The 17,518-nt window shown below is 38.7% G+C and overlaps 1 protein-coding gene across 1 annotated transcript in view; it reads left to right on the forward strand.

Moving 5' to 3' along the window:
• Positions 1–17,518, forward strand: part of LOC150100509 (uncharacterized) — a 1,094,033-nt gene that overhangs the window by 432,668 nt on the left and 643,847 nt on the right. The window contains exon 15 of the mRNA XM_090402670.1: positions 465–561. Coding sequence (XP_090258796.1) covers positions 465–561 — 97 coding nt within the window. The remainder of the gene's footprint in view (positions 1–464; positions 562–17,518) is intronic.

Genomic DNA, 17,518 nt, shown 5'->3' on the forward strand with positions numbered 1-17,518 from the left:
AGAATGTGTTTAATGTGTGTGTGTCTTCAAGAGTTAGAGGTTATATGCATTGGAACAAATGGTGTGCGGAAGACTGTTCCAAAGTACAGAGGTATGGGGAATAAAGGAAGAAGGTAATAAATTTAGTGAGACTGGAGCCATATGGTATATGTATATTGACCAGATACTGCCCCAAGGCTATTGAGTTTAGTTATTATTGTTTATTAGAAAAGTTTTAATGTAAACTCTCAAGAAATTTAATGCAACATTTACAGGGAATGAACTCTACAAATAAGAAGAAATTGTATTCTTAAGGATACAATTCACTTTGTAATGTTTAAAATAGTGAGTATCTTTAAGAATACAGATTTCCTTTTATTTGTAAAGTTCATTCCCTCCCTCTGAAATTAGTTTTGTTTTGTTATGTTGTTTAAGAGGTAACTAAGAGAGTATAGGAATGTTTTATTCTATTTTTAATTGTTTAGGGCCCACCTGGTCCTATCATACCAATTGGAGAAGCAGTTCCAGGTCCTCGTGGTTCACAGGGGCCACCTGGTGAGCAAGGGCCTCCTGGATTGCCTGGTAAGGAAAATAAATTAAATGTACATGGCAGATTTAAAGAGTTCTTAAGAGTGGTTAGTTATTTCTAATAGTTTGGATTTAGGCAACTCCACCTTGAAAGTATCCTACTTGAATTGGTTGTGCACTTTTGCCCAAACTAACAGTTCCTAGAAGTACATTCATATTTATCACCATTCTAATTAATGGATATTGAAGACTCATCTTTTTTTTTTTATATATAGTAAAATAAAATGAAACCGAAAAAGTTTTGAAATTTTTCCCAGAGAGATTATGAGAATATTACTTTTTGGCATTGGAATTGCCTTGACTTACACTACTTAAAAAGCACAAACTCTTCCCAGGAGCTCATATATTCACCTTTTATTAGACTAAATTAAAAACCTTTCAAATTTAATATAAACATTGATTAAATTGAAGCTTTTCAGGCATTATATCTTGGTATAATACTCCGTGTTTTAAATACTTTTAAAAAATAAAAATAAAATAAGATAAAAATCTTGGCATTGATGTTATTTTTTGGCATCTTTGGGGCTATTGAAGTTGCATCTGTTCTGTTTCATGAGCAATAAAGCTAGTGAAAAAAAATTGTTCTTGACTTATATTAGTATTAGATTTAGTTCATTTTGGTTTAGTTTACATTTAGGATAACTAAAGATAAGATAACTAGTACTATATAATAATGGATTGTTCACAAGGTGCCAGTGCATAATAAAACAGTGGTTGCTAAGATATCTTTGTTAGGAAGGTTTAGTATGAGAGATTTTTGTTTGGTGTAATGTGTGTGTGAGAAATGTATTCATTACAAAAGATGAAAGATTTGTAAAAGAGAAGTGAGGCTAGTAAGTGAATATATAGGATTTGTTTTGAGAGTGAGTATCATTTGTGTTGGCTGATTAAAATGGATGATAATGGAGTGGAAAATGTTCACAAAAGGCAGGAAGATGTCATCAAGAAGTGCAGTGGTAAAAGGACAGAAGAATGAAAAGGTTATCATGGAAGAAATAGCACACTTACATGGAGCACTTCACAGACGAATGCATGAACTCAAATGATTGCAGAAATGTTAAGCAAGTGACAGAATTGAGAAGATTAAAAAAGAAGAGGTACAAGGTAAGAAAAAACAAAGTAAGAGAAGGAGAGAGTGAGGAGAAATTTCTTTTTGGTGATTCTATGATTAGTGGATAGTTAATGATGGTGTGGCTAAATCTTGCTTCCCTAGTGCAGAAATTAATGTTAGTGATACTCCTGATACTCCTAGGATGCAAGGAAGTAAAGTGAAAGAATTGATGTGTTGTCAGACACTTCTGACTTGAAAGGCAAAGGTAAGATATGAAAAAATATTTGGGGAGAGTAAAAATTGGGGGTCTGTGATGGTATGATAGAAGTGAATTAAGGAGAGAGAGGTGACATGATTGCAAGTGTAACAATGTTTAGGTAGTATAGAAGGATTGGTGCACAGTGTGTGTGTATGTGTGTGTCGAACCTTTGAACTGAATTTTGTGGATGGATGGATGGATGGACTAAGACTGATGGATTGCATTTAAATGGATTTGCAGTTGGGTTTCTCATGAAAGCATTGTTTCCTGAGAGTGCAGAAATGCATAATCAATGAAAGTAGAGCTGTTGATATGGGAGGGACAGGTGAGTATGTGTGCTGGTACCCATGAGGTGGATGAGTGTGAGAATGACCAAATAATGAGTAGAATCTAGTCTCTCAGATAAAAGTTGATTGGGTAGTCAACACAAGGTGTAAAAGTAGTTATAGACCTAAGGGGATAAAGTAATTTATTCATACTAATACCAGAAGCTTTAAGAATAAGAGAGAGGATGATGTAGCATTGGTGAAATTTCACTGAAAGTTGCAATAGGGAAACTTTTTTGATAGAAGATGATGAAATTACAGTGATGTAATGTGAGGGGATAGCAAATGAATTGGAACAAAAAGAGTGGGAAGTTAACATGAAGACAGAGATATAGAAGGCAGCATAGTGTGAGATAGTGCCGTGCCAGCAGGAAAAATATACAGTTTTTTACTTCTATAGTCCAAGTCTGCTAGGAAAGGTATTATTGAGATAAATTGGCAAATTAGTATACTGAGTGCAGGCTGATTGATTATTATTGGTGATTTAACTATGGGGACATAGATTACAATGAGGAAAAATTGTGTAGAGGGAAGGAAATGAATTTATTCACTTACTAAGGGAAAATTTCTTGAGACAGCATGTGCTGGACGGAGTTGAGAGTGCTGGATCTGGTGATAACATCAGAATACCTCTCCATAACTTTCATTGCCGCATTTCCTCTGATTGGTGACAGTGATTATGTAGTTTTTACTTGGGTAATTGCCAGATGTGGAATTTTCAGTTCAAAAGGGATATATATGGAAATTCAGAGCAGCTTTTTTTGAAACCTTAGGAGTCAGCTTGAATGTTCTGTGGCATAAAAAACTGGAAGGGAAGGATGTTGGTAGTGCTTGGACAATGGTCAGTGTATGTTTGAAGGAAGTGGTATTGGACTGTATACTCAAACTAAAGAGCATAAATGAAGTTGGAGTTAGACAGATGAGTTGTATCAATTAAGCAGGATTTGCAAAAAAAGAAATTGTTGTTGGAAGGTATACAAGGAGAAAGGTGTGCACCAGTCTTACTCACAGTACAAGGAATGAGCAGGAAAGGTGATCAGTATGGTAAGAAAAGCAAAAACATATTATTAGAGGAAATTAGCTGAGCAGGCCACAGAAATCTGAAAGAGTTTGTTTGTTCACTATGTGACAAGAAGAATGACTATAGCAGAATAACTTTATGAGTGCTGATGGCAGCAAGGTGACAGAAGCTGACAAAGTAGTTGAGTTTCACTTAGATCACTAAGATCACTTAGAAGATGATGCTGTGCAGGTGTGACAGGAACTGATGTAGGAGAAGAAGCTAACAAATTTCAAGTACTTAGCATATTGCAGAATCTCAGTGGAAATGCAGCCATAGGATTAAATGATATCTGTGTGAGGACATCACGTTGTAGGTTTAATGGAATATTTACAGCACTAGGAAAGGATTAAAACTAATATTAATGCTTCCAATATTCATCTCAGTCAATGAGACATCTTCAGGGATTACAAATAATTCTTGTAACACACACACACTCAAATAATGGAATATTTACAGACTAGGAAAGGATTAAAACTAATATTAATGCTTCCAATATTCATCTCAATCAATGAAACATCTTCAGGGATTACAAATAACTCTTGTAACATGCACTCGAATACAAACACAATACTGAGTGAAACGCGTGGGTGACTAAAGTCCTATCTGGGTGGTGTGTGCTCTCTATGGGCATTTGTAGGTGGCCTGGGATGCAATGTGGGATCTCTGATAATTAATGTTTCACAAATTTTGAGAAACATTTATGCAAGTTTTATGCAACTGTATTTATTTAAATTTGGTTGATTTCTGAGTGCTGCCACAAATTCTAAAAACAGTCTTTCTTTTTTGAATTTACTGTGGTGGAGTATGATTGCAGATGTATGATTTGTGTTCTTCTAAATGGATGGTTGCTAATCTACCTGTCTGTCCAAAGTAAGTCAGCTTGCAGGAACAGAGTACTTTATATACTACTCCAGGCACTGAGAAAGGAGGGAGCTGATCTTTGGTAGAACGGATAAGGGTAGCAAGTTTAGAATAAAAGTACAGCCTCCACACAGCTACATATGCTGTGTGGAGGTTGTACTTTTTAAAGACCTGGCTATTTTTTCTGATGTGCAATGGATGTAGGGTATTGTGATGGCATTTCTGAATTCTTTTGAAGAGATGGCCGGAGAATGGAGGAGGAATTGATTATTTTTTAAAATTCTGTAATCACTGTAGACATTGAAATGAAGGTATTGTGTATGTGATTGAGTTCATTTGAAAGGGAAGTTCCACTGGAAGAAAGATTGTGGTCCCTATTGGTTAGAGTTTTAATAATGCCATATTGTGGAGAGAGGTGGCAGTGGTAGAGTTTGTGATTGTATCTGCCTGTGTGAGTGGGTTTTCTTATACAGTGAAGGAAAGGTTACCATTAGGAAGGTGTTTTACTAAGGTGTCTAGAAAAGGTAAACTATTGTTAGGTGATGTCAAAGCTTACCAATATATCTATATTATTTAAAGTTAGATTTTCAAGAAAAGTTTTAAAATGGGTAGAGTTTTTTATATAGGTGGTAAGTCCAGTGAGGGGGGGAGAGTTAGCCAGCTGCTTTGATACTTTGCAGCATGTTGCACCAGTGGCTACTACTATAGGTCTTAGGCGAGAATTACGTTTGCGGATTTTTGATAAACCACATATCCGAGGGGGGGGGAGATGAGAACTGAAAGGTTTAAGTTTTTTTTTTGTGATGTCCGGCAGCCAGGAGGATACTTTTTTAATTAAGTTTTTTAATTTTTTAACTTGATTTTTGTTTGATTTTGCTCTAATGGGATGTAGGTAGTGCAATCTCATTCCATGGCATTACCCTTATCCGCTCTGGTGATGATACTTTTTTCTTTCCGTAATTTTCTCAGAGTAGCAAGTTGGCTGGAAGATAAATTACTTTTTGGAGGCGACAACTGGGAGAGGATATTGGTGACATGAAGTCTAATGTTATTGGCTATTTCCAGTGCTAAGAGACAGATTCTTCCTTCGATGTTGTACATTTTGTCTAGTAGTGGCACTTCTTTCGGTGCGACAGCAAAATTGTGGCCAAGGCTTAGGGCACTGATGGCGGCTTCATTGAGCCTTTTTGAAGATAGATTCACTACTGTCTGGAGCAGTTGAACTTGTATTTGTGGTTTAGATCTGCACAGTTGTTATACTCTTTGATGTGCTTATTTTTTATTTTTTGGAATTCTTTTTGCACGGAAGATTCTGAGATGTCTGAGAGAATGGACCAAAGTTCAAGGTTGAGTATCACAGAGAGCTTTGATTGTAAAGAGCCAATGGCAGCATTCGTTGTGGAGAGGCTGGCATGCATTGCATTGATCTGCTCTCACAGTACAAGTACTTTGGACAGACAGGTAAATCAGCTACCATCCATTTAGAAGAACAAAATCATATATCTGCAATCACAACTGTGATTGTAGATGTATGATGAGATATAAGATCTCCTGGAAAAAAACCACCATGCTCAACCATAGTAAATTCAAAAAAAGAAAGACTGTATTTAGAATCTGTGGCGGCACTTAGATTCTAAATCTGAATTTAAATAACTACAGTTGCAATAAAACTTCCCAAAATTTAGGAAACATTAATTATCAGAGATCCCAATTTACATCCTAGGCCACCTACAAACACCCATAGAGGGTGCACCACCTAGATAGGACTTTAGTCACCCACTTAGTATTGTGCTATATTTGAGTGTGTGTTGCAAGAGTTATTTGTAATCCCTGAAGATGTCTGAGTGACTGAGATAAAATATATGGGAAGCATTAAAATTAGTTTTAATCCTTTCCTAGTGCTGTAAATATTCCATTAAACCTCCAACATGATTAAATAATATATCAGCTCACATATAACAAGAATGCTCAATGATAAGCACCCTAGTCAGAATGACACTGCCTATGACTTTGCTGATTAAGTCTCAGTTCTGTCGAAGGGAGTTGACAGATACCAAAATAGTTCCAATGCATAAAGAAGTTTCCTAGAGAGAGAGAGAGTTATAGAACTATGTTCATGAATTATAGAACTATCTATGGAGTGGTGGTCGAAGTATTGAAGTTATTCAGTGTCAAAATTCATGAATCATTGAATAAGAATATGATCTGTGAGGGAGAGAATAGCATTGTGATTCAATTTTTATAATAGATTACAGATGATGTAGTTAAACAGTAAATAGATATATTATGATTTAAACATTATGATAAGAGTTAAAAAGATTCCAGGTGGAAGCAGGTGAATTGGAATGTGCTACAGAAGTGATTGGACCACTCCTGTTTATTGGCGCATTAATGATATAGGAAAGGATTAATAATTAATCTGAGATATGAGAAATATGAGGTATAATGTATGGCAATATTTCATCTCAGTCACTCACAAATAACTCTTGCAACACACACTCAAATATAACACAATACTAAGTGGGTGACTAAAGTCCTATCTAGGTGGTGCACCCTCTATGGGTGTTTGTAGGTAGCCCAGGTAAGAGTTATAATGTATGGCAACTCAATGAACCGTGGTGTTCAAGATAGGATGCGTGAGGAGTGTTTGCCAGGAGGAACAATAGAAAGGGTGGCTATGGCAATTAAGAGAGGTGAAAGGGTGGATGAGATGATTGTGATGGTAGAAACAAATCATTTGAGTGGTAATGTAAGTCAGGCAGCGAGAAATATGAGATTTTTGCTTGAGGCTATACGGAAGAAGACAGAGAGGGGAAAAATAGTGTGCATGTTGCCTAGGTATGATAATGGTGAACTGAGCAGAAGAGCGGTGATATTGAATGGCATAATAGCGAGAATATGTGACAAGAGAGGACTGGTATATATGGATGCTTGGAGTGTGTTTGAGAAAAGAGAGGAATTGTATGCGAGAGACCGCTTACATTTGAATGAGGAAGGACGTAGGCATCTGGAGAGATTGCTGTTCTGAATGAGTCAGTGTGTCCCAGGGAGGATGATAGCAGGGGTGGCCTCTTGTGGGAATGGATACTTGGGAGAAGAGAGACGATGTCAGGTAGCACTGAGCCCAGTGGAGTCTAGAAAGGATAATGCTGGGTATAGAAACAGTGGCATTTATATGCTTTATACTAATTCCAGGAGTATCCGGAATAAGGGAGAGGAATTGGTGGCGCAGATAGCATCAGCCTGGCCAAAAATTATTGGGATCACTGAGACATGGTTGACAGAAGGGGATATAATAACAGGAATAGAAGTCGCTGGGTATAGCATTTTTCATCAGGATAGGAGGAGAAAGAGTGGAGGTAGGGTACTGCTTATGATAAGTGATGACCCATGTACTCTAATAGTGGAGGCTTTGGAAGGACGTGAGATAAACGATTTTGAGAGCATATGGTGTGAGGTAGAGGTAGGCAAGACAGGATATTTAGTGGGGTGTTACTACAGACCCAGGATCACAGAGTATGGGGACCAGGAGATGTTTAGACAGCTAAGTTTGGCAAGTGCAAGAAGAATAATTGTTATGGGAGATTTTAACTACAGTAGTATAAATTGGAGAGAGGAAGATGCATGTAGCAATAGGGGAATGGAATTTCTAGAATTCTTGAGGGACATATGTCTTAGGCAACATGTAACAGAGGGAACAAGAGGTTCAAGAGTTTTGAATTTGGTTATAGCATCAGAAGAGTTGATAATAACTGAGATGACATCTCTCCCACCAGTTGGAGAGAGTGACCATATGGTTTTGACTTGGAAAATGACTAGACATGCAGAAGTATCAAAGAGACGCGAATGTATCTGGAATTATAAAGCAGGTGATTATAATAGTCTTAGACATCAACTTCGGGAAGTTTCATGGAGGGAGGAATTAGAAGGCCGGGATATCATTAGTGCGTGGGAAATTGGGAAAGAATATTTCTTAGCAGCAATGGTAAGTTGTATACCGCGAGTGAAGAAGAGGACACAATTTGGATTAAAGTGGATGACAAACAATATTAAACAGGAATTGCATGCGAAAAAGAGGCTATGGAAGAGATATAAGGAGACAGGTGAAGAGAAGATGCATGAAGAATATAAGACACAGGCCAGAAGGGTGACTAGTGTGGTACGGAAAGCGAAACTGGAATATGAGAGGAGGTTGACCCTAAGATCCGAAGAAAATCCTAGGGAATTTTTTAGCTATGTGGCCAGTAGGAGGAGAAATGACTGTGGAAGAATGATATTGTGGGATAAAAATGGGAATAGACTGACTGATGCAGAGGACATAGTGGAATTGTTCAATGAACACTTTATTGGAGTATTTCATCCTAGAGGAGTCAGTTTTAATGCTAGATGGATAGGGCTCGTTCGAGGTTTAGAGGTACAGGAGGAGAGTGTGTTTCAGATACTGAGTACTCTGGATGTCAGTAAAGATTTGGGACTGGATGGTATTTCACCACAAGTTTTGAGAGAATGTGCTAGGGAACTGACAGTGCCTTTAACCTGGCTTTTCAATGAAAGTCTGGCTGTGGGAAAGGTGCCCATGGAATGGAAGGAAGGTAAGATAGTGCCATTGCCTAAGGGCGGTAGCAGGCTGGATGTGTCTAATTATAGGCCAGTCTGTGTGTCATCAGTAGTTCTTAAGATCTTGGAGAAGGTAGTGAGGGACCACATACAACATTGGGTAGATGAGGGTAATGTTATCACTAAGAGTCTACATGGATTTGTGAACGGGCGCTCTTGTTTTAGCAATATGCTAGCTTTTTATAATAAAGTTACAAGAACATTAGATGAGGGAAAGGCATATACTGCAATTTTCTTAGACTTGGCAAAGGCATTTGACAGGGTGCCACATGATAAGCTATTTAAGTTGCAGGACATGGCTTTGGATGTCAGATTGGTCAACTGGATTCAAGATTGGCTGTCTGATAGGTATCAGAGAGTTGTGTATGGTGGAGCAGTTTCAAGGAGGCAGAGGGTTACAAGTGGGGTCCCACAGGGCTCAGTACTCGGACCTATATTGTTTAGCCTTTATATCAATGACATTGCTAGTGGATTGCAATGGGATATCCAGTTGTTTGTGGATGATGCGAAGCTGGGAAGGATTATTAGTAATAGTGCAGATGTGGTAGCCCTGCAAGAGGATCTGAATAAGCTAGACAGATGGGCAAATGAATGAGGGGAGTTAGTTTAATGCAGCAAAATGTAAGGTCTTGAGGTTTGGGAAACATCGATGGGATTCTGGAGGAAGTAGGGGAGACAAGAGACCTGGGGTTGATGGTTGATAGAAACCTAAAGTTTAGGGGACATATTGCAAAGGTGGTGAAGGCGACACAGAGGATTGCTGCAATTATGAGAAGGACACTGACCTGCAGAGATAAGAGGGTTATCATTCCGTTGTATAAGTCTCTGATCAGACCACACTTGGACTATTGTTCTCAGATTTGGTCTCCAGGATTTGAAGGGGATAAATTAACTGTGGAAAGGATACAAAGACAGATGACAAAGATGGTTTCAGGACTTTACAAGGATAGTTACGAGGATCTGCTGAGGGAATGTGAACTGCAGATTTTGGTGGATAGAAGAAGGAGAGGTGATATGATTGAGACTTTTAAACTGTTGAGAGGTGGTTACAGAGTTGACACTGGGGGAGTTCTTTTGCTGGGTTGAACACCGGGAAGGAGTGATGACAAGAGGCCATCCCTGGAAGTTATGAAATGAAACTGTGAGCAACAGGGTGAGGAGTGGTTTCTTTGCGTGGAGGGTGGTTGAACCGTGGAATGCATTGCCTGTTGGAGTGGTGAGAGTGAGAACGGTCAATGAGTTTAAGGAGTGGTATGATAGACTTTGTGTTTCTTTGGGGGACCTCCTCTCGATGAGTCTTGACAGACTTTATGTTCTTAGGAAGGACCTCCCACGATGAGTCTTTTGACTCCATGGAGGCCTGAATAATAATAATAATAATTAAACATTCATACATATGACACAATAATAAAAGAATATTTATTTTACAGATATTTTATCTTGCATATCATGAGAGATCATCAGTGAGAGTGAAGAACAGTGATAAGGAATTCGAATAATAGAACAATACCGAACATATGCCAAATTTGAATCCTCTGTACAAGTAGTTGAGCATTTGTCAAGTTAAAACTATTGGGTTGAAATTATAATTAATTAAATGGATTATTATAATACAGTCTGTTTAACGCAATTGAGTATAACAATTTCCCAAACTTTTGGGATGATAGAGCAGTCGTTATGATTAAGGTGTACTCTGTGAAGTAGAGCTTCAGTACTTTGAATAGCCTTTCATGTCTGTGCATCTGTGTAAAAGTTTTCAATTTGCCGGGCTGGTTGGCCGAGTGGTTAGCATATCCGCTCTCCAGTCAAAAGGCTGCAGGTTTGAATCCCACCGTGAGCATGAATGTTTGTGATTGTCTGTGAAAATAATAGTGGTGATGGTGGACAGTAGAGGGCGTAGGTGTAGATGAGGCGGTTTGTGGATGAGGTTGAGTGGAGGAGACAGAGAGTTGTAGAGTAGGTGCCCTCCCTCGATGGGTCTTAGGACTCCCTGGAGGTGTCTAATAATAATAATAATAATTCCATGTTGTGCCAAGCCCAATTTAACGAGCCAGATGTGGTCTTAATTTTCATGAATATGTTTATAGACTGATCTTGTTTGCCCATAGTATGATAGACAACATGAACACTGTACCTGGTATGCTATACTCCAGTTAGCATTATTGTTAGATAATATTGTTAGAGAAGATAACAGATTATGAAGTTGGCTAATGGGTTTGAAGATAGTGATGTTGATGGTAGATAGAAGTAGAAATCAATCCATCTGGATTCCATTGGATATAAATGTCCAGAAAGGAAATTTCACTTGATGTTTCTTTTTTCTAATGTGAATTTAATTCAGGGATGTATAACAATACCCGGGGCAGAGCTGACTACTACCGGGTGCATCCCCAGGTGGCGGATCGGGGAACAGCCTTCAGATATGGAGGCTAGCTGCGATATAAGCAGAGCAATCTGGCGAATAAGCAGCCGTGTACCAACAGCGACTGAGCTATCAGGGCGTGGGGGAGCAGAAGTGGCAACTCCGTCTCACTTAAAACCTCACAAAGCCCAGTGACAACTCGGTGACATGGCGAGTAGTGCCGCCATTAAATAAGCACCTGCTGGGGTCACTGCCCCTGACATTGGGAAGCAGCATTGTCAGTACTGACACAAGGTTGAAGCCAAATGATAACGGAAAAGCTTGTGATCAGAGATTTGCAGATGGCAATATGATTACATTGTGTACGTCTGTAATACTGCAGAGCAGAAAGCAAATGGAGAAACTACTGCTCTACCTTATCTCCAGAACAACCACCATGGTGAGCAAACCCTTACAATTGGCCCCAAGTTCCCGGCTTCCCTTAAATGGGACAGGGGTGCAAAGAATCTCCGGACTCAAAATGGTGTCTACTTTTAAAATTGCAACTTGGAATGTCAGAACTCTATATGAAGCTGGCAAATTAAGAAATGCCACAAGAGAAATGAAGAGGCTGGGCATCCGGATTTTGGGAATTTGCGAGACAAGATGGCCAGGATCTGGAAAGTGTCAACAAGATAATAAAACAATGTATTACTCTGGGAATGATGAGAACTAACATCGACATGGTGTAGCTGTAATAGTAGATGAAGAAATCAGTAATAAATTGGATTCCATTTTCTGAAAGGATAATGCTGTTACAACTTAAGGGAAACCCCGTTAACATAAATATCATCCAAGCTTATGCACCCACAGCTGACAAAAGTGAAGATGTTGAAGAGTTTTATGAACACCTAAAAGAGATTAAAAACCTAACAAAGAAACATGATAGAAACATAGTGATGGGTGACTTCAATGCAAAAGTAGGAAGAGGGGGTGATGGAGAAATTGTTGGCAAACATGGCTTAGGCACCAGAAATGACAGAGGAGATCGTTAGCAAATACAATAGCAAATACCTGGTTTAAACTTCCACCCAGAAGACTGTACACTTGGAAATCGCCTCAAGATAACCAACATAACATTGTCCAAAATCAAATTAATTATTATTATTATTATTATTACTATTATTACGGGCAACTCCAGGGAGTCATTAGACTCATCAAGGGAGGCCCCAAATCATATTCATCACAACTATCTGACATTCATACAGTATCTATCATACCTCGCCTTAAACTCATTCACTGTCACAGCATCCACTACAGACTCAGGGAGCGCATTCCACTCATTCACTACTCTAAAAGTAAAGAACTCAGCTCTAACACCTTTACTAACCACACTTTTGCCCAGTTTCCATGGATGTCCCCTAGTCCTCCCACAACCAGCCCTGTTCTCAAAAATATCTTCTGAATTAATTTTATAGAAACCCTTCAGTAATTTGAATGTCTCAATCATATCTCCCCTCCTCCGCCTATCAACCAATTTTTGCAACCCACAAATCCTCAACCTGTTCTCATACGGTTCATTCCACAGACCTGCTATCATCTTGGTCACTCGCCTCTAGATCCTCTCCACCTCCTCCCCATCAAGAAGAAACCTAGGTGACCAAATCTGAGCACAGTAGTCTAGATGGGGTCTTATCAAGGCTCGATAGAGAGGAACAATAACCTGCTTATCTCTGCTTGTCAACGTATTCTTCAGCAACCAAGTGATTTGATGAGCAGTTTTGGTCACTTTTGCAATGTGTCCCCTAAATTTCAATTCCTTATCCACCAACACTCCTAAATCTCGTGCCTCATCAATTTCCTGGAGCAGGGTTCCACCAATGCAGTAAACTGCCGCCAATCTTTTCACCCCAAAATGCATAACCTTACATTTTGCCACATTAAACTGACATCCATTCTCCTTAGCCCAGACCTCCAATCTATCCAAATCATCCTGCAAAATTTTGACATCATCTGCTTTCACTATTGCCCTACCCAACTTCACATCATCCGCAAACAAATGAACTGTTCCTCTCAGATCATTTCCTATATCATTTATGAACAAATTAAACAGCAGTGGTCCAAGAACAGATCCTTGTGGCACACCACTAGTCACAGGCCGTCTTGTGGACTCTACTCCCGAGTAAACCACTCTCTGATATCTCTCCGTCAACCACCCTCCTATCCATCTCACCAACCCTATGTCCATTCCCATATGCTGCAATTTACTGATTAGAATTCCATGTGGAATCCTGTCAAAGGCCTTGGCAAGGTCCAGTAGAATCACCGTAAACCCATTACCCTTATCCAGTTCAGCCGTCACTGTGTTATAATACGTGAGCAAGTTACTGAGGCATGACCTACCCTTCACAAAACGATGCTGTCCCCGATACAGTATCCCATTTTCTTCTATCCAATCTTGTATTTTCCTCTTGACTATTTTCTCTAAGACCTTGACAATGATTCCTGATATGCTAATCGGTCGGTAATTTACAACAGCCGTCTTGGAACCACCTTTATGCAGTGGAACTATTTTCCCCTCTTTCCACCTGCTCGGGACTAACCCAGACCCGAGACTCAAATAAACAAAATGGTCAAGGGTACTGACAATTCTTTAGCTGCTTCTCGTACAACACGAGCTGGTATACCATCCAATCCCACAGATGTATTGACATTGAGGTTATGCAATAGACTACTCACCTCCACTTCATTAACCACAATTCCCATATAATCTACTGGTTTATTCGTTTCTGCAATGTCACTACCTGGATGATATACTTTTGCAAAGTGCTCACTCAGTATCTCAACTATCTCAACTGATTCAGTTACCTCCCTACCATTGGCATTCTTTAAAATCAATCTGCCATGTACATTTTTCCTTTTACTTGCGACATATCTAAAAAACTGTTTAAGATTCTCTTTAGCCTGCATGGCCAATGTTCTTTCGTAATCCTTTTTTGCTTTTCTTACCACACTCGTCACCCTTCTGACCTGCGCTTTATACCGTTCATGTGCCTGCCGGTCACCCTTCTCCTTAAATTCCCTCCATAGTTGTTTCTTTTTTTGCATCTCAAGCTTAATGGTGTTATTCATCCATTTAACCCCTACTTGATTTATTATTCGGACTCTAGGTATACAGTCAGCCATTGCTTCATGCAAGCACTTCTTAACTACCTCCCATGCACTATCAACTTCTAGTCCTTGCAGTTGTACATGCCATGGCACTGAACCAATCAAACTCCTAAGCTTGTCATACTTTCCCGCCCGATAATTCCACATGTACCCTGTCTTAATTGAAAATTCTACACCTATAGCCACCTCCCAAGTTAAGACCCTATGATCACTCTCACCGATTGGTGGCAATGTGGTCATATTTGTTACAGCCAAATCCTCAGATGTAATTACTAGGTCAAGCACTCTCTGACCCCTAGTATTTTCCATTACATGCTGTCGCAGATAGTTATCCCTTAATAACCGCATAAAATCCAGTTCCTTCCTCCCGTGTGTCCTCTCCTCACTCCAATCAATGCGACCATAGTTAAAATCTCCCATAATAATCACCCTCCTTCCACCCATTTCTTCTATTTGCTTGTGCATACTGTCACCACCATCTTTTCCATCACCTGGTCTATAGCAGCACCCAATTGTATATTTAGTTCTGCTAGCCACAATCTCACACCAAATGGCCTCAAATGTGCTCTTTTCTCTATCCTGCAATTCAACTTCTATTCTCCTTGGCTGGAGCTCATCAGCTATCATCAACAATACTCCTCCCCCCATTTTATTCTCTCTGTCATTCCTGAACACACTATACCCATCACATTCAATCCCACTAGTTATATCATCTACAGTCAGCCATGTTTCACTAATACCTATAACCTGTGGTCTGGAAGTGCCAACCATGGCCAAAAACTCTTCCTTCTTGTTCCTAATACTCCTAGTATTAGTGTACATGAATTTAAGACCCCCATTAGCCCCAACCCTACCTTGATGCCTTATATTAACTATCCCACTCTGATTTGTTGTCCTTATTTGCTCTGGCATATTATATTCATTCTTACATTCAACTGCCTCCATAAGGACTGTATCTCTACCCCCCCCCCCTAACAAATCTAGTTTCCCTGAATTTGCACATCCACTACATTCAGCAACACTTTCTCAAGTCTTCTTACACCGTAACCATTCAAATGCAAGCCATCCATCTTATATAGATCCTTTCGCCCATCAAACTCACTCCACACATCCACAAATTCCACACCACTCGTCATACATAATCCACGCATAAAGTCATTTGCAATTATAGCCCTCCTTTTAAACATTTCACTGTCATACCGTGGCAAAAGACTAATCATTTTAACTCTCTCACTCTTTTCTTTTGCTACCTCAAACAATTCATTCAGGTCTTCTATCATTTCCATTTTATCTCCTTTCAAATCATTCGTACCTGCCACAGCAATCATTTCTTTCACCCTTTCCTTTTGCTCTCTAATAGACGCAGTTACGTCCTTTATGGTTGCACCAGGTTGGTACGATTTTGTCAAATCCTGTACTAACACAGCTCGTACTAACGAGTCTCCATACAGCACTCTATCCTTCATTTTGTTCATGTTCACATTCATACGTCTATTTTTCCTGTCATACCTTTTATTATTGGTTGGTTCATTCAGTCTACTTTTGTTCATGCACTCTAGCTGCTGTTTTGCTCTTTCTATCGCACTATTCAACAACGCGATCTCACTCACTGCATCTATCTCATCTTTTTTGTTCTCTGAGAAACCATTTATACTATCTTTCACACTTTCTACATTCACACTCTCACAATTTTCATGTACAACCTTGCCGTTTCTTGTCATATCCCTATTTCCTTCATTTTGAAGGTTGACAAAAATATCACACTCACGATCCGAAATACACTTCAATTCCGCATTCTCCCTACATTTTCTACACACATTCAATCCTTTATCATCATCTAACCACACTCCGACCGCACTCCGCAAAGCGTACATTTCACAGCTAGTATACTGACTCATTTCTTTTATGCTACCGTTCTTTGATAACGATGGCGAACCTTCATTACTGGCCGCCATTTTCCTACGCACAGGTGCCATATTTATCTGTAACGTGTTTTGTCAAATTAAACGTTATAACACACCAAAAATAAACGCACTAAAATACGCAAGGCAAACAAAACAAAACTACACAATATTAAGTAATTTGTATCGATAACTGAAAATGATACTTATCTTATCTGGAGCTTGCACGAACTCTACTCATTACGAATTCATCTAGCGGCGACTTCCGACATAGATTATGTTATGAAACACTTTAGTACACTAACCACGTTAATAAAGCTCTAATAATATACCAAAATTAAACACTTAAGTCCATTAAATTGAATCCAAAACACCAATAAATCAACAAAAAACACAAATCTCTCAGGAGCTCTCCGATAGCACGACCGTTCAATAAAAAATAAAAGATTCCACAGTAGTATAAAGATTGCAAAGACCCTGGAGCAGATATCTCATCAGACCACAATCCCATAGTTGCAGAAGTATGTCTTAGATTAAAATCAGCTAAAAAATCACAAAAGAAGAAAAAGAAAATTGATGTAGAAAAACTGAAAGATCCGAACATAAATAAAAGTGCCAAGACACAGCTTAACCTGCGATTACAACAGATTAACATAGAAGAAAATAAAAGTGTGGAATCTCTTTGGAATAGCTTAAAGAATGCCATCATAAAACAAGTATTGAAGAGGTAGGTTATGTGAATAATATAAAAGAACAGGAATGGATGACAGATGAGATTCTTTCTCTTATTGATACAAGAAGAATGTACAAAAACAAAGACCTAGCCAGGTATACAGAAAGAAACACATAACATCATCAAGAAAAAAATAAAAGAAGCCAAGGAAAATTGAATGAAAAATTTATGTACTGAAATTGAACTACTTCAGAAGAAACATGATAATTTCAATCTGTATAAGAAAATCAACGAAATTTCTGGAAAACTGAGGAAAAAGCAAATAGTGTCTCTAAGAGACGAAAATGGAAAAAAGTTGTAGAAGAAGAGAATAAAGCACAGATTTGGATAAAATATGTAACAGAACTTTTCAATGATACTAGACAGAAGCCTATAAATATAAAAGATAAGATTCAAGGACCAGCAATCATGAAATGCGAAATAGAGAATGCTATATGACCAAGTAAAACAGGAAAAGCCAGTGGACCAGATGGTGTGCAAACAGAATTTTTAAAATTAATAGAACCAGATAACATCAAACTTCTTGAAAAACTATTTAATGAAATATATGAAAGTGATGAATTTCCATCAGATTGGCTCAAATCTACATTTATCACTATCCCAAAGAAACCCAAAGCGAATTCCTGTG

Source organism: Typopeltis vanoorti, chromosome 13 (genome assembly GCF_054136105.1).
Source record: "Typopeltis vanoorti isolate ZY-2024b chromosome 13, IOZ_Tvanoo_1.0, whole genome shotgun sequence".
In the NCBI taxonomy this organism is placed as follows: domain Eukaryota; kingdom Metazoa; phylum Arthropoda; class Arachnida; order Uropygi; family Thelyphonidae; genus Typopeltis; species Typopeltis vanoorti.